At 43.0% G+C, this 25,564-nt stretch overlaps 1 protein-coding gene across 4 annotated transcripts in view; it reads right to left on the bottom strand.

The window, feature by feature from the left end:
* LOC106584773 (son of sevenless homolog 1) overlaps positions 1–25,564 on the bottom strand; it is a 92,564-nt gene that overhangs the window by 15,472 nt on the left and 51,528 nt on the right. For all 4 annotated transcript variants that reach the window (XM_082964042.1, XM_082964040.1, XM_014170357.3 and 1 more), the window contains exons 10-14: positions 23,821–24,482; positions 11,361–11,442; positions 8,054–8,176; positions 4,082–4,185; positions 3,685–3,907 (exon numbers count right to left, since the gene is read on the bottom strand). In XM_082964042.1, the coding sequence (XP_082820168.1) occupies positions 3,685–3,907; positions 4,082–4,185; positions 8,054–8,176; positions 11,361–11,442; positions 23,821–24,482 (1,194 nt within the window). The remainder of the gene's footprint in view (positions 1–3,684; positions 3,908–4,081; positions 4,186–8,053; positions 8,177–11,360; positions 11,443–23,820; positions 24,483–25,564) is intronic.

The following is a 25,564-nucleotide window of genomic DNA, read 5'->3' on the forward strand; positions in this document are numbered from 1 at the left end:
ACCCTAAACTGCCCGAGCTGCACCAGAACATCCAATTTTAACGAGATCTGTAAATTGTTCCAGCAGTGGGGGCGCATTAAAACTAAAAAGCGGATTTACTTAATTTGGTGGAGACGCGAGGAACCTCAAGAGTTAACCAACCCTGTGAATGAGTTTCATAACTCATGTTTACATACTTCAACAACAAAGTCAGCTGAGTCAGAAGCTTGTGTAGTAAACAAAGAGGGAGTAATGAAGTGACCTACGGGACATTAATGAGGACCAGCTCAATTCATGGACATTTCAATTGATATTCTTACAGTATATACAATGAGTTACCATATATGCTGATCTTGGATCAGTTCTGAATTTCCCCCACTAATGGTTACGGTTAGAATTGGGAGAGAAGAAGCTGATCATAGATCTGCACCAAGGGGAAACTTCACCCCGGAGCGTGGGAAAGAGGTGAGGGGATAACCTTGGGTACGGCCCACCCTAGCTGTTCCCACAGGCCCAGTGACGTCAGAGGGGGAAGTGTGTCCCCTCTCTGGTGCTGTACGTTTGTATGTACAGTTGAAGTCGGAAGTTTACATACACCTTAGCCAAATACATTTAAACTCAGTTTTTCACAATTCCTGACATTTAATCTTGTAAAAATTCCCTGTCTTAGGTCAGTTAGGATCACCACTTTATTTTAAGAGTGTGAAATGTCAGAATAATAGTAGAGAATGATTTATTTCAGCTTTTATTTCTTTCATCACATTCCCAGTGGGTCAGAAGTTTACATACACTCGATTAGTATTTGGTAGCGTTGCCTTTAAATTGATTCACTTGGGTCAAACGTTTCGGGTAGCCTTCCACAAGCGTCCCACAATAAGTTGGGTGAATTTTGGCCCATTCCTCCTGACAGAGCTGGTGTAACTGAGTCAGGTTTGTAGGCCTCCATGCTCGTACACGCCTTTTCAGTTCTGGCCACAAATTTTCTATGGGATTGAGGTCAGGGCTTGTGATGGCCACTCCAATACCTTGACTTTGTTGTCCTTAAGCCATTTTGCCACAACTTTGGAAGTATGCTTGGGGTCATTGTCCACTTGGAAGACCCATTTGCGACCAAGCTTTAACTTCCTGACTGATGTCTTGAGATGTTGCTTCAACATATCCACATAATTTTACATCCTCATGATGCCATCTATTTTGTGAAGTGCACCTCCTGCAGCAAAGCACCCCCACAACATGATGCTGCCACCCTCGTGCTTCACGGTTGGGATGGTGTTCTTAGGCTTGCAAGCATCCCCCCCTTTCCTCCAAACATAACGATGGTCATTATGGCCAAACAGTTCTATTTTTGTTTCATCAGACCAGAGGACATTTCTCCAAAAAGTCTTTGTCCCCATGTGCAGTTGCAATCCGAAGTCTGGCTTTTTCCCCCCGGTTTTGGAGCAGTGGCTGAGCAGCCTTTCAGGTTGTGTCGACATAGGACTCTTTTTACAGTGGATATAGATACTTTTGTACCTGTTTCCTACCGGCATCTTCACAAGGTCCTTTGCTGTTGTTGCGGGATTGATTTGCATTTTTCGCACGAAAGTACGTTCATCTCTAGGAGACAGAATGTGTCTCCTTCCCTGAGCGGTATGACGGCTGCGTGGTCCCATGGTGTTTATACTTGCGTACTACTGTTTGTACAAATGAACGTGGTACCTTCAGGCATTTGGAAATTGCTCCCAAGGATGAACCAGACTTGTGGAGGTCTACAATTTTTTTTCTGAGGTCTTGGCTGATTTCTTTTGATTTTCCCATGATGTTAAGCAAAGAGGCACTGAGTTTGAAGGTAGGCCTTGAAATACATCCACAAGTACACCTCCAATTGACTCAAATGATGTCAATTAGCCTATCAGAAGCTTCTAAAGCCATGACATAATTTTCTGGAATTTTCCAAGCTGTTTAAAGGCACAGCCAACTTAGTGTATGTAAACTTCTGACCCACTGGAATTGTGATACAGTGAATTATAAGTGAAATAATCTGTCTGAAAACAATTGCTGTAAAAATTACTTGTGTCATGCACAAAGTAGATGTCCTAACCTATTTGCCAAAACTATAGTTTGTTAACAAGACATTTGTGGAGTGGTTGAAAAACAAGTTTTAATGACTCCAACCTAACTATGTAAACTTCCAATTTCAACTACGTATGTGTGTGTAAGTACACTACTGTTCAAAAGTTTGGGGTCACTTAGAAATGTCCTTGTTTTTGAAAGAAAAGCACATTTTCGGTCCATTACAATAACATCAAATTGATCAGACATACAGTGTTGACATTGGTAATTTTGGAAATGACTATTGTAGCTGGAAACGGCAGATTTTTTATGGAATATCTACATACTGTAGGCATACATAGGCCCATTATCAGCAACCATCACTTCTGTGTTCCAATGGCACGTTGTGTTAGCTAATCCAAGTTTAAAATTTTAAAAAGGCTAATTGATCATTAGAAAACCCTTTTGCAATTATGTTAGCACAGCTGAAAACTGTTGTGCTAATTAAAGAAGCAATAAAACTGGCCTTCTTTAGACTAGTTTAGTATCTGGAGCATCAGCATTTGTGGGTTCGATTACAGGATAAAAATGGCCAGAAACAAAGCCCTTTCTTCTGAAACTCGTCAGTCTATTATTGTTCTGAGAAATGAAGGCTATTCCATGCGAGAAATTTCCAAGAAACTGAAGATCTCGTACAACGCTGTGTACTACTCCCTTCACAGAACAGCGCAGACTGTCTCTAACCAGAATAGAAAGAGGAGTGGGAGGCCCCGGTGCACAACTGAGCAAGAGGACAAGTACATTAGAGTGTCTCGTTTGAGAAACAGACGCCTCACAAGTCCTCAACTGGCAGCTTCATTAAATAGTACCTGCAAAACACCAGTCTCAACATCAACAGTGAAGAGGCAACTCTGGAATTCTGGCCTTTCTATTTTTGATATTGCTACTATGCAAATATGCAAGTAACCATTTCACTGTACCATTTACACCTTCTGTATCCTGTGCATGTGACAAATAAACGTAGATTTTATTTGATATAGTGTATGTTTACCAGAGACGGTAATGTGAAGAACATGACCTGCACCAAAGTCAAATTAGGATATAGGTCAAGGACTAGGTAAAGTGTATTTTTAGCTGGAGCTTTTCCTTATTGTAGGCTACTACTTTTAGCACTTTTTGTCTTGAAATCCTCAATTGTTTACTACACTACTCACTCTGTTTAACACATGGCCTCACATTTAATCCTTAAAGAGATGGGTTGGGCTAAGGCTTAAGAGGGTGTGAACAATGCTGAATGGGTGTAGACAAAGAAGAGCTCTCCAAGTAGGTGTCCAAAAACATTCCAAGGGCCATTTTCTCAAAAGTGGTGTTACAAGTTTATCAACTTTCAAAGCAGAATGACTTTCTCATTGTTCCTCAACCGGAGTGTATGATAAACCATTTTCTATCTCTAAGTCTATGAGTCCAATGTAAAAGACACCATTTCAAATGTTGCTACATAGCACCGAATCCAGGTGGTGGGTCACATTTTTGCTCTAGGACAACACTTACACAGCTGATCCAAGTAATCATCAAGCCAGTGATAAATTGAGGTGCTTTAGTACTGGACTGAAACAAATAGGACTGGGGTTAAAAAACACTGCCGTGGACAGCAATACGGTACTGTAGGCCTACCTGTAGAAGTCGGACTCGAGCAGTGTGAGCTGCCGGGCGATCTCAATGGGGTGGAGGGTCATGAGGTCAAACTGGTCTGTCTGGCCCGACTTGCTGAGGTGCCACTCGATGGGCGGTGGCGAGCTCTCGAAGGTGATGTTGTGGCTGGGCCCATTGGCCTGTGCCTGCTTCTTCCTCTGGATGATCTTGGTGATGGACTCCACCCACTTCTTCATGGCCTTGCCTGGGAGGGGTCACAGAGAGGGAGACTGTCACTTAGAGAAGAGAAGTAGAGGAGAGATACGAGAGAGGAAGAGACAAGAGGAAAATAAGAAAAAAAGAGAAAATAAATACAAAACAAAAAGAGGATATGCAACGAAAGAAGAGAAAGTCCTTGCCCCGATTTATCCACACATACCTCGCACCAATGCAATGAACTCCTCCAGACACTTGAGTAACTGACAGTCCCGCTCAAAGTCATAGAAGTGGTGCTCCACCCAGTGGCGACATACATTCAGTACCCTGCAGGAAGAGAGAGTAGGTCAAAACCAGTTAAGATACCAGTTACAGACCAGCAAGAGACCGCTAACTACAAATCCTGACCTAAAAACTAAATAAATCTGCCCCTGGATTAGCAACTTAAACCAACTCCTAAGAGACTGGAAGAGAGATTAGTTGACTGATAAGAGACCAGAGAGCCACAGCTTAAGGGAGAACTACAAAGAGTGCATGCTGGAAAAATATATGGCAGCTAGAAATGAAAATGGGATGCACTTCAGAGATACAGTTGAAGTTGGAAGTAACATACACTTAGGTTGGAGTCATTAAAACTTGTTTTTCAACCACTCCACAAATTTCTTGTTAACAAACTATACTTTTGTCAAGTCGGTTAGGACATCTACTTTGTGCATGACACAAATAATTTTTCCAACAATTGCTTACAGACAGATTATTTCACTTATAATTCACTGTATCACAATTCCAGTGGGTCAGAAGCTTCTGATAGGCTAATTGACATCATTTGAGTCAATTGGAGGTGTACCTGTGGATGTATTTCAAGGCCTAACTTCAAATTCAGTGCCTCTTTGCTTGACATCATGGGAAAATCAAAAAGAAATCAGCCAAGAACTCAGAAAAGAAATGTTGAACTCCACAAGTCTGGTTCATCCTTGGGAGCAATTTCCAAACGCCTGAATGTACCACGTTCATCTCTGCAAACAATAGTACGCAAGTATAAACACCATGGGACCACGCAGCCGTCATACCGCTCAGGAAGGAGACACGTTCTGTCTCCTAGAGATGAACGTACTTTGGTGTGAAAAGTGCAAATCAATCCCAGAACAACAGCAAAGGACCTTATGAAGATGCTGGAGGAAACGGGTACAAAAGTTTCTATATCCACAGTAAAACGAGTCCTATATCGACATAACCTGAAAGGCCGCTCAGCAAGGAAGAAGAAGCAGCCACTGCTCCAAAACCGCCATAAAAAGCCAGACTATGGGTTGCAACTGCACATGGGGACAAAGGGTACTTTTTGGAGAAATGTCCTCTGGTCTGATGAAACAAAAATAGAACTGTTTGGCCATAATGACCATCGTTATGTTTGGAGGAAAAAGGGAGAGGCTTACAAGCCTAAGAACACCATCCCAACCGTGAAGCACGAGGGTGGCAGCATCATGTTGTGGGGGTGCTTTGCTGCAGGAGGGACTGGTGCACTTCACAAAATAGATGGCATCATGAGGAAAGAAAATGATGTGGATATATTGAAGCAACATCTCAAGACATCAGTCAGGAAGTTAAAGCTTGGTCGCAAATGGGTCTTCCAAATGGACAATGACCCCAAGCATACTTCCAAAGTTGTGGCAAAATGGTTTAAGGACAACAAAGTCAAGGTATTGGAGTGGCCATCACAAGCCCTGACCTCAATCCTATAGAAAACTTGTGGCCAGAATTGAAAAGGCGTGTGCGAGCAAGGAGGCCTACAAACCTGACTCAGTTACACCAGCTCTGTCAGGAGGAATGGGCCAAAATTCACCCAACTTATTGTGGGACGCTTGTGGAAGGCTACCCGAAACGTTTGACCCAAGTTAATCAATTTAAAGGCAACGCTACCAAATAGTAATTGAGTGTACGTAAACTTCTGACCCACTGGGAATGTGATGAAAGAAATAAAAGCTGAAATAAATCATTCTCTCTACTATTATTCTTACATTTCACATTCTTAAAATAAAGTGGTGATCCTAAAGGACTTAAGACAGGGAATTTTTACTAGGATTAAATGTCAGGAATTGTGAAAAACTAAGTTTAAATGTGTTTGGCTAAGGTGTATGTAAACTTCTGACTTCATCTGTAGATGTAAAGGGTTGAGGGTAGCTGAAGGCTGGGACCCCCCAAAAAATAAAGATAGCTAATTTAAAATATACTGTCTGTGAAATCTCTGTAGTATGTATAACCTGAAGTGTAAGCCTAAGTATTGTTGTCCATTAGTTTACTCCAATTATGGGAGGGGTGTAAGGGTTAGGGGAAAATAATAAAGTAGGAAAATATATATATATAAAAAAAATATATTTACAAAAAAATATATACAATGCATTCTGAAAATATTCAGACCCTCGACTTTCCCACCCCAAAAAGATTCACAGCAAAAACAGGTTTTTAGAAATGTTTGCAAATAAATAAAACAAATTAAAACTGAAATATCACATTTACATAAGTATTCAGACCCTTTACTCAGTACTTTGTTGAAGCACCTTTGGCAACGATTACAGCCTCAAGGCTTCTTGGTTATGACACTACAAGCTTGGCATACCTGTATTTGCACACCTGTAGTTTCTCCCATTCTTCTCTGCAGATCTTCTCAAGCTCTGTCAGGTTGAATGGGGAGCATCGCTGCAAAGCTATTTTCAGGTCTCTCCAGAGATGTTTGATTGGGTTCAAGTTCGGGCTCTGGCTAGGCCACTCTAGGACATTCAAAGTCACTCCTGCGCTGTCTTGGCTGTGTGCTTAGGGTCGTTGTCCTGTTGGAAGATTAACTTTCACTCCAGTTTGAGGTCCTGTGTGCTCTGGAGCAGGTTTCCACCAAGGATCTCTCTGTTCTTTGCTCCATTCAGCTTTCCCTCGATCCTGGCTAGTCTCCCAGTCTCTGTCGCTGCAAAATACCATACTTCACTCTAGGGATGGTGCCAGGTTTCCTCCAGACATGAAGCTTGGCATGCAGGCCAGTTCAATCTTGGTTTTCATCAGACCAGAGAATCTTGTTTCTCACGGTCTGAGAGTCTTTAGGTACCTTTTGGCAAACTCCAAGCGGGCTGTCACGAGCCTTTTACTGAGGGGTGGCTTCCGTCTGGCCAGTCTACCATAAGGGCCTGATTGGTGGAGTGCTGCAGAGATGCCGGTCCTTCTGGAAGGTTCCCATCTCCACAGAGGAACTCTGAAGCTCTGTCAGAGTGACCATCGGGTTCTTAGTCACCTCCCTGACCAAGGCCCTTCTCCCCCGATTGCTCAGTTTGGCTGGGCGACCAACTCTAGGAAGAGACTTGGTGGTTCCAAACTTCTTCCATTTAAGAATGGAGGCCACTGTATTGTAGGGGACCTTCAACGCTGCAAACATTTTTTGGTACCCTTCCCCAGATCTGTGCCTCGACACAATCCTGTCTCGGAGCTCTACGGACAATTCCTTCAACCTCATGGCTTTGTTTTTGCTCTGACATGCACTGTCAACTGTGGGACCGTATATAGACAAGTGTGTGCCTTTCCAAATCATGTTCAATCAATTGAATGTACCACTGGTGGACTCCAATCAAGTTGTAGAAACATCTCAAGGATGATCAATGGAAACAGGATGCACCTGAGCTCAAATTAGTCTCATAGCAAAGGGTCTGAATACTTATGTAAATAAGGTATCTGTTTTTTATTTGTAATAAATTAGTAAAAAAATGTAAACCTGCTTTGTCATTATGCGGTATTGTGTGTAATTTGATGAGGATTTTGTTTATTTTTTAAAATCAATTTTAGAATAAGGCTGTAACGTAACAAAATGTGGAAAAGGGGAAGGGGTCTGAACACTTCCCGAACGCGCAGTTATACGGAGCATAAAAAATATATAAAAATGTAGAGTGCATGCTTTTGTTTCAGCCCAGCATTGAAAAAGTTTGAAACCTTTCTCTGCTAATCAGGAAAGACTACCCTCCATGTGTATCACAAGAAACCAGGATGTACTGTTGACCACTAGGTCAAGTTCATTAGGCACCAAAATGAAAGAAAACAGACAGGGGCTACCTCGAGTTGTCCAAGAATAACTTTTTTTATTGTCTAATGTTTTCTGTTATAGTCCCTAATGAACACAACCTCCGGAATTAGGTGTGGTAAATGTGGAGGGGTGCAGATGTACCTGAGTTGGACTGGCTGGACAAACTCCTTGCGAAAACGTTTGAGTTCGGCGCTGAGAGGTTGGTCTCCGTTCTCTATGGCCATCTGGTCCGCCTCAGTGGGCTTTGGCTCAGGAATTTCAAACCTGGAAGGTTCCGGAAAACAAAATCACTATTGAGAAGACACAGCAATGTGGAATCTGGGATACACCTTTAACCAGACAGTAGATGTTCCAGACTGGAATATGTTCCGGGATTCTTCCGATGGCATTGACGAGTACACCACATCAGTCACTGGCTTTAGCTATAAGTGCATCGAGGACATCGTCCCCACAGTGACTGTACGTACATACCCCAATCAGAAGCCATGGATTACAGGCAACATCCGCTCTGAGCTAAAGGGTAGAGCTGCCGCTTTCAAGGACCGGGATTCTAACCCGGACGCTTATAAGAAATCCCACTATGCCCTCCGACGAACCATCAAACAGGCAAAGCGTCAAGACAGGACTGAGATTGAATCGTACTACACTGGCTCCGATGCTCGTTGGATGTGGCAGGGCTTGCAAACTATTACAGACTAGAAAGGGAAGCACAGCCGAGAGCTGCCCAGTGACACAAGCCTACCAGACGAGCTAAATTACTTCTATGCTCGCTTCGAGGCAAGTAACACAAACATGCTTGAGAGCATCAGCTGTTCCGGATGACTATGTGATCACGCTCTCCGCAGCCGATGTGAGTAAGACCTTTAAATAAGTCAACATTCACAAGGCGGATTACCAAGACGTGTACTCCGAGCATGCGCTGACAATCTGGCAAGTGTCTTCACTGACATTTTCAACCTCTCCCTGTCTGAGTCTGTAATACCAACATGTTTCAAGCAGACCACCATAGTCCCTGAGCCCAAGAACACTAAGGTAACCTGCCTAAATGACTACTGACCTGTAGCACTCACGTCTGTAGCCATGAAATGCTTTGAAAGGCTGGTCATGGCTCACAACACCATTATCCCAGAAACCCTAGACCCACTCCAATTTGCATACCACACCAACAGACCCACAGATGATGCAATCTCTATTGTACTGCACACTGCTCTTTCACACCTGGACAAAAGGAACACCTATGAGAGAATGCTATTCAATGAATACAGCTCAGCATTCAACACCATAGTGCCCTCAAAGTTCATCACTAAGCTAAGGACCCTGGGACTTAAACACCTCCCTCTGAAACGGGATAATGGAATTCCTGAGGTACATCTCGCAGGTGGTAAGGGTGGGTAACAACACATTCGCCACGCTGATCCTCAACAAGGGGGCCCCCTCAGGGGTGCATGCTCAGTCCCCTCCTGTACTGCCTGCCTGTTCACCCATGACTGCACAGCCAGGCACAACTCCAACACCATATTAAGTTTATTGATGACACAACAGTGGTAGGCCTGATCACCGACAACAAGAGAGGAGGTCAGAGAACTGACCGTGTGGTGCAAGGACAACAACCTCTCCTTCAATGTGATCAAGACAAAGGAGATGATCGTGGACTACAAGAAAATGAGGACCGAGCACGCCCACATTCTCATCGACTGGGCTGTTGTGGAGCAGGTTGAGAGCTTGAAGTTCCTTGGCGTCCACATCTGCAACAAACTAGCATGGTCCAAGCAGACCAAGACAGTCGTGAAGAGGGCACGACAAAACCTATTCCCCCACAGGAGATTGAAAAGATTTGCCATGGGTCCTCAAAAGGTTCTACAGCTGCACCATCGAGAGCATCCTGACGGGTTGCATCACTGCCTGGTATGGCAACTGCTCGGCCTCCGACCGCAAGGCACTACAGAGGGTAGTGCGTACGGCCCAGTACATCACTGGGCCCAAGCTTCCTGCCATCCAGGACCTCTATACCAGGCGGTGTCAGAGGAAGGCCCTAAAAATCATCAAGACTCCAGCCACCCTAGTCATAGACTGTTCTTTCTGCTACTGCACGGAAAGCAGTTCCGGAGCGCCAAGTCTAGGTCCAAGAGGCTTCTAAACAGATTCTACCCCCAAACCATAAGACTCCTGAACATCTAAACAAATGCCTACCCAGACTATTTGCATTGTGTCCCCCCCTCTGTTACACTGCTGCTACTCTCTAGTTATTATCTATGCATAGTCACTTTAACTCTACCTACATATACATGTTACCTCGACTAACCAGTGCCCCCGCACATTCACCTCAAACAGCGAGTAAAGGTGTTTTTTACTGAGAATGACAATGGTTCCTCAATGTATGTATATATATAAAAAAATCCTTCTCTCTCCCTTTCAAAAACCACTCAGCATGAAAGTGAAAAATGTAATGCTCTGATCCAGTGCAAACAGCTGTGTCCCAAGCTCACTGGCTCAGGAGACTCTGAGGGCCCAGAATATTACAATGTTGCAAGTTTGCAAGCATGAGCTTCTGGTGTATCTAGTTGATAGCCTAGTTGATACAATGTTTCAAGTTCGTTGCAGACAGGCCATGTGTAGCCAATGTGATTTATAGGACATTTATTTTTTTAAATCAGGATATTTTCTACCTGCAGGCGGCAATGTTTTTATTTGTTGGCTTTATGTAGGCTATTTTTACATAGTTGGCAATGGCAATAGAAGTTACTTTTAGATTTGTATTATTTTCATTTAGATATAACTTAGACGAACCACATGACAATGATTTTGAGATACGAAGACTTTATTATAAATTCAATTCAACTGTTAATTGAAAATAATAGCTGGCACGCAGAACGGTAGAAAAGGTAACATAAATTGGCACTCAAAATGGAACAAGTTGCCGACCCCTTGTGTAGCCTATTACCGGCAACTTCAGGAATGTAAAGGCAGAATTTTAAGGCCAGCAGCAGCGGGAGGAGGAGGCCATCTTGATCTCTGGCTCCCTCGAGTCATTTGTGTGTCTTAATTATTTAATCAAACAGTGTGTTTAAATAATCAGACAAGCTACATATAGTTGATTTTATTAAAACACATAGGGTGTGTCTTTATATAGAAAAATATACGTTTTAAAAATTTCGACCAATCGATTAGTCGAAAAAAACTGACGACTCTCGCTTGACCAAGATTTATTTTAGTCGGGGACAGCCAGAGTTTCAAAAATGTATATGGGAATATATTGTCCATGATAAATACATCTCTGTCTTTGTTCTTACAAAGGTCAGAGTCAACGAGTCTTGTTGACTGAAAACATTTGCCAAAGTGAAAGGCAATGTATCTGATTTTGAAAAATATGACACAATATTAGAACCAAAGGCGGTTCATAGAATAATAACAGTGGAGCCCAATCCTAGAATGGAATCAACATACTCACCTCTCCATAAGAAGACCCAGCAGCTCCTGAGGTTTACAGAAGGACCTGTAGGTTGTAAGAAATGTTCGGACGAAATTTGGATCTGCAAGAAGGAAAAACAAGGTCAGCCATTTTGTGAATCATTCTCAGCAGTGTGCAAGTAGCTATTTTTCTTTCATGACTTTGCGGTGATGACTTGCATGAAATTCGCTACTATTTGCTAGCTAGATATCTTATAACTATTAAGTGAACAGTCTAAGATATGCTAACCAATGTCATGTTTATTAGGCACCAAACAGAAGAAAACAGACAAACAAAATGTCAAACATTCCCTAGTGAACATGACCCAGGTCTGTGTGTTTATTAGGAGTGCTGATACTGTAGTTATGCGGGAGAACAGGACCGTTAGCTAGTGGTTCACATGTTGGATCTGTCCAAGCCCTTTCACCGGGGTCTGGCTGGGGTTGGTGGGCAGTGGGGGGGAGACAATAGCTGCCTCAGTGCGGATTTACAAACAATCGGCCTGCGACCATTTCAGCCAGGAAACAGACGCTGCTCTGAGGCACGCAGCTGCCACTCCACCACAAACGCTTAAAAATAGATCACCCGCCTGCCCTCGCTACACCGACATACACAATGCAGTGTTTCTACTAGGCTTTGACCACAAATACAAGTATAGGGACAAGTCAACAACATTATTTTGGTATGACTTAACAGAATATTAACTTTGAAATGTTCGATTTTCACTGGGAAGTTACTTTAAAGTTATCTTCCTGCAATTCTACGCATTTTGCAATGGGGCAGAGAGATAATGCTAGTTTTATTGTAAATTTTCCCGCAATTCTACACATTTTGCCTTGGCTTATGTTGTGTTCTTATGCTATCTGAGTGACTCAAACTTTATAACAAAATTTATTTTAGACAGTTATTCTGGTGGTTGTTAGTTCTTAAAGATGATCTTATTAAAAAAATATACAGCTCCATTATCTTTTCTACGTACTTTATATCTGGTTTTAAACGTTTAAGTTTACAGTGAAAACGTTTTAACACCCCAAACCTTATTTAGTTATCACACACATGAAAAAGTATGTGATCCTTTTGGAATTACCTGGATTTCAGCATCATCCTCTTAGTCACAACAGACACAGTGTGCTTAAACTAATAACACAAATAGTATTTTTCTTGTCTACATTGAATACAACATTTAAACATTGCAAGTGTAGGTTGGAAAAACTATGTGAACCCCTAGGCTAATGGACTTTTCAAAAAGCTAATTGGAGTCAGGAGTCAGCTAACCTAGAGTCCACTCAATGAGACGAGATTGGAGATGTTGGTTAGAGCTACCTTGCCCTATAAAAAAACAAAAACACTCAAAACATTGGAGTTTGCTATTCACAAGAAGCATTGCCTGATGTGAACCATGCCTCGAACAGAAGAGATCTCAGAAGACCTAAGATTAAGAATTGTTGACTTGCATGAAGCTGGAAAGGGTTACAAAAGCATCTCTAAAAGCCTTGATGTTCATCAGTCCACAGTAAGACAAATTATCTATAAATGGAGAAAGTTCAGCACTGTTGCTACTCTCCCTAGGAGTGGCTGTCCTGCAAAGATGACTGCAAGAGCAAGTGCAGAATGCTCAATGAGGTTAAGAAAAATCCTAGAGTGTCAGCTAAAGACTTACTGAAATCTCTGGAAGATGCTAACATCTCTGATGACGAGTCTACGATACATAAAACACTAAACAAGAATGGTGTTCATGGGAGGACACCACGGAAGAAGCCACTGCTGTCACAAAAAAAAACATTGCTGCATGTCTGCAGTTCGCAAAAGACCACCTGGATGTTACACAGAACTACTGGCAAAATATTCTGTGGACAGATGAAACTAAAGTTGAATTGTTTGGAAGGAACACACAACACTATGTGTGGAGAAAAAAAGGCACAGCACACCAACATCAAAACCTCTTCTCAACTGTAAAGTACGGTGGAGGGAGCATCATGGTTTGGGGCTGCTTTGCTGCCTCAGGAACTGGACAGCTTGCTATCATCTATAGAAATATGAATTCTCAAGTTTATCAAGACATTTTGCAGGAGAATGTAAGGCTATCTGTCCGCCAATTGAAGCGCAACAGAACTTGGGTGATGCAACAGCACAACGACCCAAAAACCATAAGTAAATCAACAACAGAATGGCTTCAACAGAAGAAAAGAGCGGTTCACACCAGACATCCTAAGAATATTGCTGAACTGAAACAGTTTTGTAAAGATGAATGGTCCAAAATTCCTCCTGACCATTGTGCAGGTCTGATCCACAACTACAGAAAATGTTTGGTTGAGTTTATTGCTGCCAAAGGAGGGTCAACCTGTTATTAAATCCAAGGGTTCACATGCTTTTTACACCCTACACTGTGAATGCTTACACGGTGTGTTCAATAAAGACATGAAAACGTATAATTGTTTGTGTTTTATTAGTTTAAGCAGACTGTGTTTGTCTGTTGTTGTGACTTAGATGATCAGATCAAATCTTATGACCAATTTATGCAGAAATCCAGGTAATTCAAAAAAGGTTTTCATACTTTTTATTGCCACTGTATACACACACACACAGGACCAGTCGAAAGTTGACACCTACTCATTCAAGGGTTTTTCTTAATTTTTTATTATTTTCTACATTGTAGAACAATAGTGAAGACATCAAAACGATGAAATAACACATATGGAATCATGTAGTAACCAACAAAAAGTGTTAAAATCGAAATATATGGGCCTTCCGAGTGGCATAGTGGTCTAAGGCACTGGTTCGAGTCCAGGCTCTGTCGCAGCCGGCCAAGACCAGGAGACCCATGGGGCGGCACACAATTGGCCCAGCGTCGTCCGGGTTAGGGGAGGGTTTGGCTGGCAGGGATGTTCTTGTCCGATCGCGGGCCGGGCGCCGTGCACGCTGACACAGTCGCCAGGTGCACGGTGTTTCCTCCGACAGATTGGTGCGGCTGGCTTCCGGGTTAAGTGGGCATTGTGTCAAGAAGCAGTGTGGCTTGGCTGGGTTGTGTTTTGGAGGACGCACGTCTCTCGACCTTCGCCTCTCCCGAGTCCATACGGGAGTTGCAGCGATGGAACAAGACTAACTACCAATTGGGGAGAAAAAGGGATATAAAAATACACACACACACACACACACACACACACACACACACACGCACACATAAAAACGTATAGATTTTAGATTCTTCAAAGCAGCCACCCTTTGCCTTGATGACAGCTTTGCACACTCTTAGCATTCTCTCAACCAGCTTCACGAGGTAGACATCTGGAATTCATTTAAATTAACAGGTGTGCCTTGTTAAAGTTAATTTGTGGAATTTCTTTCCTTCTTAATGTGTTTGAGCCAATCAGTTGTGTTGTGACAAAGTAGGGGTGGTATACAGAAGATAGCCCTATTTGGTAAAGACCAAGTCCATATTATGGCAAGAACAGCTCAAATAAGCAAAGACAAACGACAGTCCATCATTACTTTAAGACATGAAGGCCAGTCAGTTTCTTCCAAGTGCTGTCGCAAAAACCATCAAGCACTATGATGAAACTGGCTCTCATGAGGACCGCCACAGGAAAGGAAGACACAGAATTACCTCTGCTGCAGAGGATAAGTTCATTAGAGTTACCAGCCTCAGATTGCAGCCCAAATAAATGCTTCACAGAGTTCAAGTAACAGACACAAACTGTTCAGAGGAGACTGTGTAAATCAGGCCTTCATGGTCAAATTGCTGCAAAGAAACCACTACTAAAGGACACCAATAAGAAGGAGAGACTTGCTTGGGCCAAGAAATACAAGCAATAGACATTAGAGCAGTGGGAATCTGTCCTTTGGTCTGATGGGTCCAAATTGGAGATTTCTGATTCCAACCACGTGTCTTTGTGAGACGCAGAGTAGGTGAACGGATGATCTCTGCATGTGTGGTTCCAACCGTGAAGCATGGAGGAGGAGGTGTGATGGTGCATTGCTGGTGGCACTGTCTGTGATTTATTTAGAATTTAAGGCACACTTAACCAGCATGGCTACCACAACATTCTGCAGCGATACGCCATCCCATCTGGTTTGTGCTTAGTAGGACTATCATTTGTTTTTCAACAGGACAATGACCCAACACACCTCCAGGTCTATTTGACCAAGAAGAAGAGTGATGTAGTGCTGCATCAGATGAACTGGCCTCCACAATCACCTTCAACCCAATTAAGATTTTTTGGGATGAGTTGGACAGCAGAGTGAAGGAAAAGCAGCCAACAAGTGCTCAGCATATGTGGAAACTCCTTCAAGACTGTTGGAAAAGCATTCCTCATGAAGCTGGTTGAGAGAATGCCAAGAGTGCAAAGCTGTCATCAAAGCAAAGGGTGGCTACTTTGAAAAATCTCAAATACATTTTCATTTGTTTAACACTTTTTTGGTTACTACATGATTCCATATGTGTTATTTCATAGTTTTGATGTCTTCACTACTATTCTACAATGTAGAAAATAGTACAAATAAAGAAAAACCCTTGAATGAGTAGGTGTGTCCAGACTTTCGACTTGTGTAGAGTCAGTATAAATGTGTGTGCATGTTATATGTGTGTGAGCAAATGGTCTCTCTCACACGCACACAAAAAGTATTCAGACCCCTTGACTTTTTCCACATTTTGTTACGTTACAGCCTTATTCTAAAATCGATTACATAAAAATAGTTCCTCATCAATCTAAACACAATACCCTATAATGACAAATTGAAAACAGGCTTCTAGAAATGTTAGCAAATGTATTACAAATAAAAAACAGAAATACCTTATTTACATAAGCACTCAGACCCTTTGCTATGAGACTCGAAATTGAGCTCAGGTGCATCCTGTTTCGATTGATCATCTTTGAGAAGTTTCAACAATTTGATTTAAGTCCACCAGTGGTACATTCAAACGATTGGACATGATTTGGAAAGGCACACACCTGTCTATATAAGGTCTCACAGTTGACAGTGCATGTCAGAGCAAAACCAAGCCATGAAGTCGAAGGAATTGTCTGTAGAGCTCCGAGACAGGATTGTGTCAAGGAACAGATCTGGGGAAAGGTACCAAAACATTTCTGCAGCATTGAAGGTCCCAAAGAACACACTGGCCGTCATCATTCTTAAATGGAAGACGTTTGGAACCACCAAGACTCTTCCTAGAGTTGGTCGCCCGGCCAAACTGAGCAATCGGGGGAAAAGGGCCTTTGTCAGGGAGGTGACTGACAGAGCTCCAGAGTTCCTCTGTGGTGATGGGAGAACCTTCCAGAAGGACAGCCATCTCTGCAGCACTCCACCAATCAGGCCTTTATGGTAGAGTGGCCAGGCGGAAGCCACTCCTCAGTAAAAAGGCACATGAGAGCCCACTTGGATTTTGCCAAAAGGCACCTAAAGGACTCTGACCATGAGAAACAAGATTCTCTGGTATGATAAAACCAAGATTGAACTCTTTGGCCTGAATGCCAAGTGTCACATCTGGACGAAACCTGGCACTCTCCCTATGGTGAAGCATGGTGGTGGCAGCATCATGCTGCGGGGATGGTTTTCAGCGGCAGAGACTGGGAAACTTGTCAGGATGAAGGGAAAGATGAACGGAGCAAAGTACAGAGAGATCCTTGATGAAAACCTGCTCCAGAGTGCTCAGGACCTCAGACTGGGGCAAAGGTTCACCTTCCAACAGGACAACAACCCTAAGCACAAAGCCACGGCAACACATGAGTGACTTCGGGACTTGTCTCTGAATGTTCTTGAATGGCCCAGCCAGAGCCTGGACTTAAACCCGATCGAACATCTCTGAAGAGACCTGAAAATAGCTGTGCAGCGACGCTCCCCATCCAACCTTACAGAGCTTGAGAGGATCTGCAGAGAGGCACTAGCAGTTCTGGGGGGGCCAGTGGCCCTGTGACAATTTTGGACCCCCTTGTGGCCCCCCTAAATGTGGAGTATGAAATCATTTTTACATAACACATTTTTTCTATCGTTCTTTTTTTTACATCCATTATTAATGTAACTGGCCCCTCTTAACAGTACAACTGGCTCCAGCTTGACCCCCCAGTTGAAATGGGGGGGTCAAACTTGGTGTCAAGTTTGTAGCGTCATACCCAAGAAGACTGACTTGCCAAGTTAAATAAAGGTTAAATAAAATTAAAATAAATTACTCGAGGCTGTATCGCTGCCAAAGGTGCTTTAACGAAGTACTGAGTAAAGGGTCTGAAATGTGATCAGTTTATTTTTAATACATTTGCAAACATTTCTAAAAACCTGTTTTTGCTTTGTCATTATGGGGTAGTGTGTATAGATTGATGAGGGAAAAAATGATTTAATCAATTTTAGAATGAGGCTGTAACGTAACAAAAAGTAAAGGGGTATGAATACTTTCCGAATGCACTATATTAAATATAATTTGTAAGGTAATTTCATGTCCTTTCAGAACCACTTGTCAAACAAAGTTTAAAATGTATCGGGGTTTCCTTTTTAATGGCTTACAGGTCATTCTGATATGCAGTGGTGTAAAGTACTTAAATAAAAATATCTGTACTTTATTTTACTCTTCATATTTTTTCCAACTTTTACTTCACTACATTCCTAAAGAAAATAATGTACTTTTTACATACATTTTCCCTGACACCCCTCTGATCTGGAGGACTCACTAAACCCAAATGCTTTGTTTGTAAATTATGTCTGAGTGTTCGAGTGTGACCCTGGCTACCCGTCAATAAAAAACATAAAAATAAGAATTTTGCCGTCTGGTTTGCTTAATATACGGAATTTGAAATGGTTTATACTTTTAATACTTAAGTACATTTTAGCAGTTCCATTTACTTTTGATACTTAAATATATTTAAAACCAAATACTTTTAGACTTTTACTCAAGTAATATTTTACTGGGCGACTGTCACTTTTACTTGAGTCATTTTCTGTTAAGGTATCTGTACCGTTACTCAAGTATGACAATTGAGTACTTTTTCCACCACTCCTGCTATGTACCATAGAGGTCAATGGTCAAAGTTTTGTTGACCTGAACATTCTGAAAATGTGTCTGAATCTCTAAGCTTTCCAATGATATAAGATTAAAGAGTACAAGTGAGCAATACTGATATTGTTTGTCATAGGGTAAAATCCCAATGGGAAAAATTTATGGGACGGAGGGATGAAAGATAACGCAGAAAGCAACCATTGCGGCAATGCTATCACCCTTTTTCTAACTCTAGGGACATAGACCTTTAAAAAAAAAATCACTATGAGACATCGTCGTCCCAAGTGAGCCCGACTGACCCTCCTGGCTCATGGACTATATGGATTCTTGATTACAATTTATGGCAAAAGAGAAGCGTAGATCCATACAAATTGTAATGCAGATAGTCAGGACAGAGAGAAAGTGTGTGTTGTCCCTCCCCTGCTGTCTCCTGGGTGGGAGTAGGGTGTGTCTCCAGGCATGAGGTGCATCGTACAGGAAGCACCTTTTTCCCCTTTTCAAATTACCCTGGGCACACAGACACACTTTTCCTCAAAAGGCTTGTTTCCCTTGGCTTATTTGAAATCAGTGGCACACAGACGGTTGAAAACTAAAAAGGAAAATAGTGGCCTATATTTACACCCTACTCTTTATTCGGGGGAGGAAGTTTACACAGGGGTGTGAGCTGGACAGACCACCCATAAGAGGAATGTTCTCTCCTGGCTTTGTATTGTGCTGCATTAACCTTGCACCAGTGTTTTTTTTAACTCCAGTCCTTCAGTACTCCCCAACAGCACACAGGTTTGGTGTAGCCCAGGACAAGCACACCTGAATCAACTCGTCAACTAATCATCAACCACTCTGGTGAGTTCAATCAGGTGTGCTTCAACAAAAATGTGTACAGTTTGGGGGTACTCACGGACCACAGTTGAGAAACACTGCTCTAGACTTCCAGAGACAAACAAGATGAAACCCAAACTTGTGTAAGAGTTCAGAAAGGCTTCTGTGCTAAACAAAGGAAAACGTGTGTCTTTAAGAAGATTTTATACCTGTATGGTTGCATGACATTGAATAACAATGCATAGAAACAGGCCAAATTCAAAAGCACTTGGCCTAAATGTTTTGCTTCCCGGATTACCAGAGCCCACATACACTTGGACTTTGAGCGATTGAATTTGGTGATTTATTTCCCCAAAATGACATCATTACTTTTAATTAATGAAGAGCTTATTAGTCCAACCACAGCCTTGTATCTGGTTAGGTACAATGGCACCCGTCAGTAGATAAGAATACAGATCCCATGGTCTAACAGCTGCTGTGTGCGCTGGGTGATTCAGCCTTTCTTAAGAGCGATTCCAAACAAAACCCAGACAAAAGACCATGATTTTTTAACATTTTCACAAAATATAGTCCATAAAATAATCCTTTGGTTGAAGGATTGTTGACATGTGTCTAAAAGCATAATTGAGAAATATTTAATACAAGTTGCCATTTTTCTGATATTTTGGCCTTGTCCAGGCCTCCTTTAAGACTCCATAGTGTTTCATCTGTAGGTGCAACTAAACAAACATTGGTGTCATATGAAGTTTTATCACTTGCTCTGTAATATGAGTAGTATTTTGGTTTCAATCACTTTTTTTCATACATTTTTGTATATATAAAAATATAAACATGAATATAGAAATGTTTGATTTGTATATTTCAAAAAAATATATATATTGTTGAACATAATATAGCCTATTCTGCAGGCATATCAAAGTTCCAGAGGGGATCTCTGCTATTACCAACAGTGAACGTGAACATTTATTCAAAATGGTCGCACTCTGCTGGTGATATGCAGGATATTCAAAGATTCAAGTAAAAGGAGGGCTGTGATTGATTACATTGCTTACATTGCCTACTATGCCAATTTCTCTGAATAAAATGGGCCATAACTTTAAAACTAGCAGAGATCCCACTCTGGAACTTTGATATTCCTGTAGAGCGTATTCTGTTACACAATATATTGAAAAATTAGCCAAATCAAAAAAGTTATATTTTCAATATTCATGTTTATATTTTAATATTCATAAATTATTATTATTTTTTACTATTAAAATACTACTCATATTACAGAGCAAGTGGTAAAGCTTCATATGACAGATTTTTGCTTTGTAGCACCTACAGATGAAGCATTATGGAGTCTTAAAGGAGGCCTGGGTAAGGCCAAAATGTCATAAATATGCCAACTTCTAGATACAAATATACATCAACAATTCTTCCTCCAAAAGGACTATATTATGGATTACATTTCATGAACATTCCAAAAATAATGGCATTTTTTGGTTTGGCTTTAGTGAGGAATCACTAAAGGAGTTCAGGTGTCACTGAAGTCTGCAAAGCGATTACCTCAACAACACTAATGGCTAGCTCACCAACACTCCACAAAGGGCTATGTTTAAAGGGGAAGTTCAGTATTTTATAACACGATGCTAGACGGTTCATGACCCTGAAAGTAGTCTATGGGCCTGGGGAAACTGTAATCCATGGTTAGGTTTTCTTTAAACAGCTACACACAAGGTGAGGATACTGAACTTCCCCTTTAAACACTAAACAGGCAGGAAAGATCTGCTACTGCCGGTCACTTACAAAATGGCGACGTAAAGATAAATAGGCTTCGTCCTCTTGTTTTTTCTTCTTTATCAGTTCTCGTTGTGTTATCTGGGGCTAAACTGACACTGAAACAAAGCAGGTCATCACATCCCGCGTTCTGACGTCAAGTGTGGCCAAATATTTACCAGCCGTGTGAAAACAGCTATAAATGGATGTGGGGACGACGAAAGTGGGGGGAAGAAATAGGCCTTCCACTATCTTGTATTTTATGTTTAGGCTTAAACTGCGTTTGTGCCAAGCTCAAGGTTTTGTGTATAGAACAACAAGGTGATAACAGGAACAGGCACTCCAGGCACCGGGCAAGTGCATATTGCATAAACACAAACAATGGAGGTGTACAATGGTGGGGACACGTGAGTAAGAGACCAGTCCCTAATAGTCAGGACAAAAATGAACAAGATACAGAAAATATCTAGGTTTCTTGGCATTTGCTTTCGCCTGTCCAGTTCTCTCACTTCAAGGAAACTAAATGTGGAGAGGGAGCCATTTGAGATGTGACCCATGTCTACTTCCTGCTCCCTGTAGCCCTTTACACGCGTACCTGTATACGGCTAGAAAACACTCGTACCTGTATACGGCTAGAAAGCACGCATACCTGTATACGGCTAGAAAGCACGCGTACCTGTATACGGCTAGAAAGCACGCGTACCTGTATACGGCTAGAAAGCACGCGTACCTGTATACGGCTAGAAAGCACGCGTACCTGTATACGGGTAGAAAGCACGCGTACCTGTATACGGGTAGAAAACACGCGTACCTGTATACGGGTTGAAAACACGCGTACCTGTATACGGGTTGAAAACACGCGTACCTGTATACGGGTTGAAAACACGCGTACCTGTATACGGGTTGAAAACACGCGTACCTGTATACGGGTTGAAAACACGCGTACCTGTATACGGGTTGAAAACACGCGTACCTGTATACGGGTTGAAAACACGCGTACCTGTATACGGGTTGAAAACACGCGTACCTGTATATGGGTTGAAAACACTCATACCTGTATACGGGTTGAAAATTGCATATTTGGGCACTAGTAAGCGCCGAAATTGGAACACAGTGGCTATACAATAACATGCAGTGTCAACGTTTATGATCACTATGTTTGATGTACAATTATAAGATGACATGGTGTCATACCCTAGGTTGTTCTGAACAGAACGAGGCCGTTTGTCTTGTTGGATTCTAAACTTTGAACATTGAGATATTAAAGACATGATAGATCAGATGCATAATATATAAAGGAGCGAGATCTGTAGAAAGACAGAGTGGCTGTGGAATGTGCTGGGTGGACGGGAAGAGATCAAAAGATTGCTATAGGGGAAGCAGATGGACATCTGTGGATTAGGCGAAGGAGGGGTTGAGGTCAGGTTAGATCCCCTGAAGGGAATAATAAGGGTTAGATAGGTCTTAAATAAGGATTGGAGAGAAGGAGGAGTGTCTTAAGTGGGATATTAAACTTGGTTAAGCTTCTCTAGTGTCCGTGAGTTATTTACTCTGAAAAATTAGAACCTAACAGTCGTTCTCCGCTAACATCAAGGCGGTGAACCGATCCTGAAGGTTCATACTATACAACATTCGCAGAGTACGACCCTGCCTTACACAGGAAGCGCCGCAGGTCCTAATCCAGGCACTTGTCATCTCCCGTCTGGATTACTGCAACTCCCTGTTGGCGGGGCTCCCTGCCTGTGCCATTAAACCCCTACAACTCATCCAGAACGCCGCAGCCCGTCTGGTGTTCAACCTTCCCAAGTTCTCTCACGTCACCCCGCTCCTCCGCACACTCCACTGGCTTCCAGTTGAAGCTCGCATCTGCTACAAGACCATGGTGCTTGCCTACGGAGCTGTGAGGGGAATGGCACCTCCGTACCTTCAGGCTCTGATCAGGCCCTACACCCAAACAAGGGCACTGCGTTCATCCACCTCTGGCCTGCTGGCCCCCCTACCTCTGCGGAAGCACAGTTCCCACTCAGCCCAGTCAAAACTGTTCGCTGCTCTGGCACCCCAATGATGGAACAAGCTCCCTCACGACGCCAGGACAGCGGAGTCAATCACCACCTTCCGTAGACACCTGAAACCCCACCTCTTTAAGGAATACCTGGGATAGGATGAAGTAATCCTTCTAACCCCCCCCCCCCAAAAAGATATAGATGTACTATTGTAAAGTGGTTGTTCCACTGGATATCATAAAGTGAATGCACCAATTTGTAAGTCCTCTCACTCAAACAATTTTTTTGTCTTATGTTGCACCAACCCCACATTTTCTAGGAATATTGTTGTCATGTTACTGAATGTATCCAGAGTATTTTCAGATTTCCTTATCAACAAATGCGGCGAAAAGTACAGTAAAGGTAAAACGCACATAAAATCAACAGTGTAATGTTTGGATTCAGTCTTGTGAAAGGTGAACTGTCGTGTCCTCAACTTTGGTCAAATAATGTTCCCATAATCTCCAAACTGTTCCTTTTCAATTGCTACCATGCTTATGCATTTCATATTTCTTCTGTAATTTTTTTTCTTCCAATTTAGCCCTATCCATATTGGCCAAATCCCAGGAGTGTAAAGGGTTAAACCTTTAAACCTGTTGTTGAACACCAAATTTGACTCCTACCGACTACTTTTTCACATGATTCTCCTCCTCTCTAAAACCAAAACCCTGCCCCTTCCCCTGTTCTACGATGGGAAAGGGTCCGCAAGATGTTCTCTACTAGGATTTAGCAACTACTGTTATTCCACACATCTGAGGGAGGTATTTGTATAGCCTACTGTACGAAAAAGGCATGCATTTCAAAAGGTCAAAACAGGTCAATATAGGAAACCTTTGCTGTGTCATGTGCTTTTTCTCACCTGCATACATGTGGAAGGTGAGCCTTTCGATGAGCTTGAGCACTGTCCCCGCCTTGATGATGGGGATGCCCGACTTGGACTGCACATTCTCCTCGAACACCACATTCTCCTCAGAGTCGGGCGTGGCGAACCGGTAAAGCTCCGCCCCGGGCAGCCTCATTTGCTCCTCCTTCTCCTCCTGTAGCATGGCCGAGTCCAGCATGCGCTCCAGCGTCGAGCGGTACTGCAGTGAGATGAGCGCCGCCATCCAGCCATTCTTGTCCTCGGCCGACTTGGCGGCGAACACCACGCTGTTGCCGTCTTTGAGGATGATCTCAAAGGCGTGCCGGTACTCGCCCTCCTTGTCATCCTTGTCATTGATCTGAACCTTGCGCATTAAGAACTTCTCCTTGAGGCGGTACTCGGCAGTGGACGAGGCGCCAGGCAAGCGCGGCTGGCCGTGGTTGGACTTGCAGCAGATCATCAGGCCGTCGAAGAGGAAGATGTGCCGTTCGTGCTTGGCGCCCACGCGTGTCAGCGTCCCCTCCATGATGAATTCGTTGCAGCATTGGCCGATGTCCTTGCCCTCCCAGCCATCAATGTTCTTCTGGATCTCGTTCATCTTCTTGATGGCCAGGTGCTTGCCCTTCATCTGCTGGCTGTAGAAGCGGCAGGCCGACTCGCTGGTGCCGCCGAAGAGTTTGAGGAGAGAAAGAAAGAGAAAAGATGAAAAAAAGAAAATGACAGAAAGTTGAATGTAAGATAAAGAATGTGAGAGAAAAAAGGGAAAGAGGGGGAGAAGAGAGGAAGGGAAATGTGGATCTGATGTTCACAGCACATTGACATTGGAAAACAAGTCAGCGAGACTGAGATTGAGTGGAGGGTCAGTGTGGGTGGCTAAATCAGCGGTACAACTAAGCCTGCTCCAGGAGGGGGTTCCCTCAAATAATCTCCTTAACAAAACACTGGATGCGACTGAAGAGACGTGACTGGCATCCCCACCCATAACTAAACTCAGCAAAAAAAGAAATGTCCTCTCACTGTCAACTGTGTTTATTTTCAGAAAATGTGTAAATATTTGTATGAACATAAGATTCAACAAATGAAACATAAACTGAAGAAGTTCCCCAGACATGACTAACAGAAAGGGAATGTTGTGTCCCTGAACAAAGGGGGGGGGGGGGGGGGTTCTTGTTTGCCAGTTCTTGTTGTGAGATGTTAGCCTACTCTTCCACCAAGGCACCTGCAAGTTCCCTGACATTTCTGGGGGGAATGGCCCAAGCTCTCACCCTCCGATCCAACAGGTCCCAGACGTGCTCAATGGGATTGAGATGCGGTGTCTTCGCTGGCCATGGCAGAACACTGACGTTCCTGTCTTGCAGGAAATCACGCACAGAACGAGTAGTATGGCTGGTGGAATTGTCATGCTGGAGGGTCATGTCAGGATGAGCCTGCAGGAAGGGTACCACATGAGGGAGGAGGATGTCTTCCCTGTAACGCACAGCGTTGAGATTGCCTGCAATGACAACAAGCTCAGTCCGATGATGCTGTGACACACCGCCCCAGACCATGACAGACCCTCCAAACCGCTCCAGAGTACAGGCCTCGGTGTAACGCTCATTCCTTCTACGATAAACACAAATCCGACCATCACCCCTGGTGAGACAAAACAGTGACTCGTCAGTGACAAGCACTTTTTGCCAGTCCTGTCTGGTCCAGCGACAGTGGGTTTGTGCCCATAGGCGACATTGTTGCCGGTGATGTC

The sequence above is a fragment of the Salmo salar genome, chromosome 02 (genome assembly GCF_965601325.2).
Source record: "Salmo salar chromosome 02, fSalSal1, whole genome shotgun sequence".
NCBI classification, from domain to species: domain Eukaryota; kingdom Metazoa; phylum Chordata; class Actinopteri; order Salmoniformes; family Salmonidae; genus Salmo; species Salmo salar.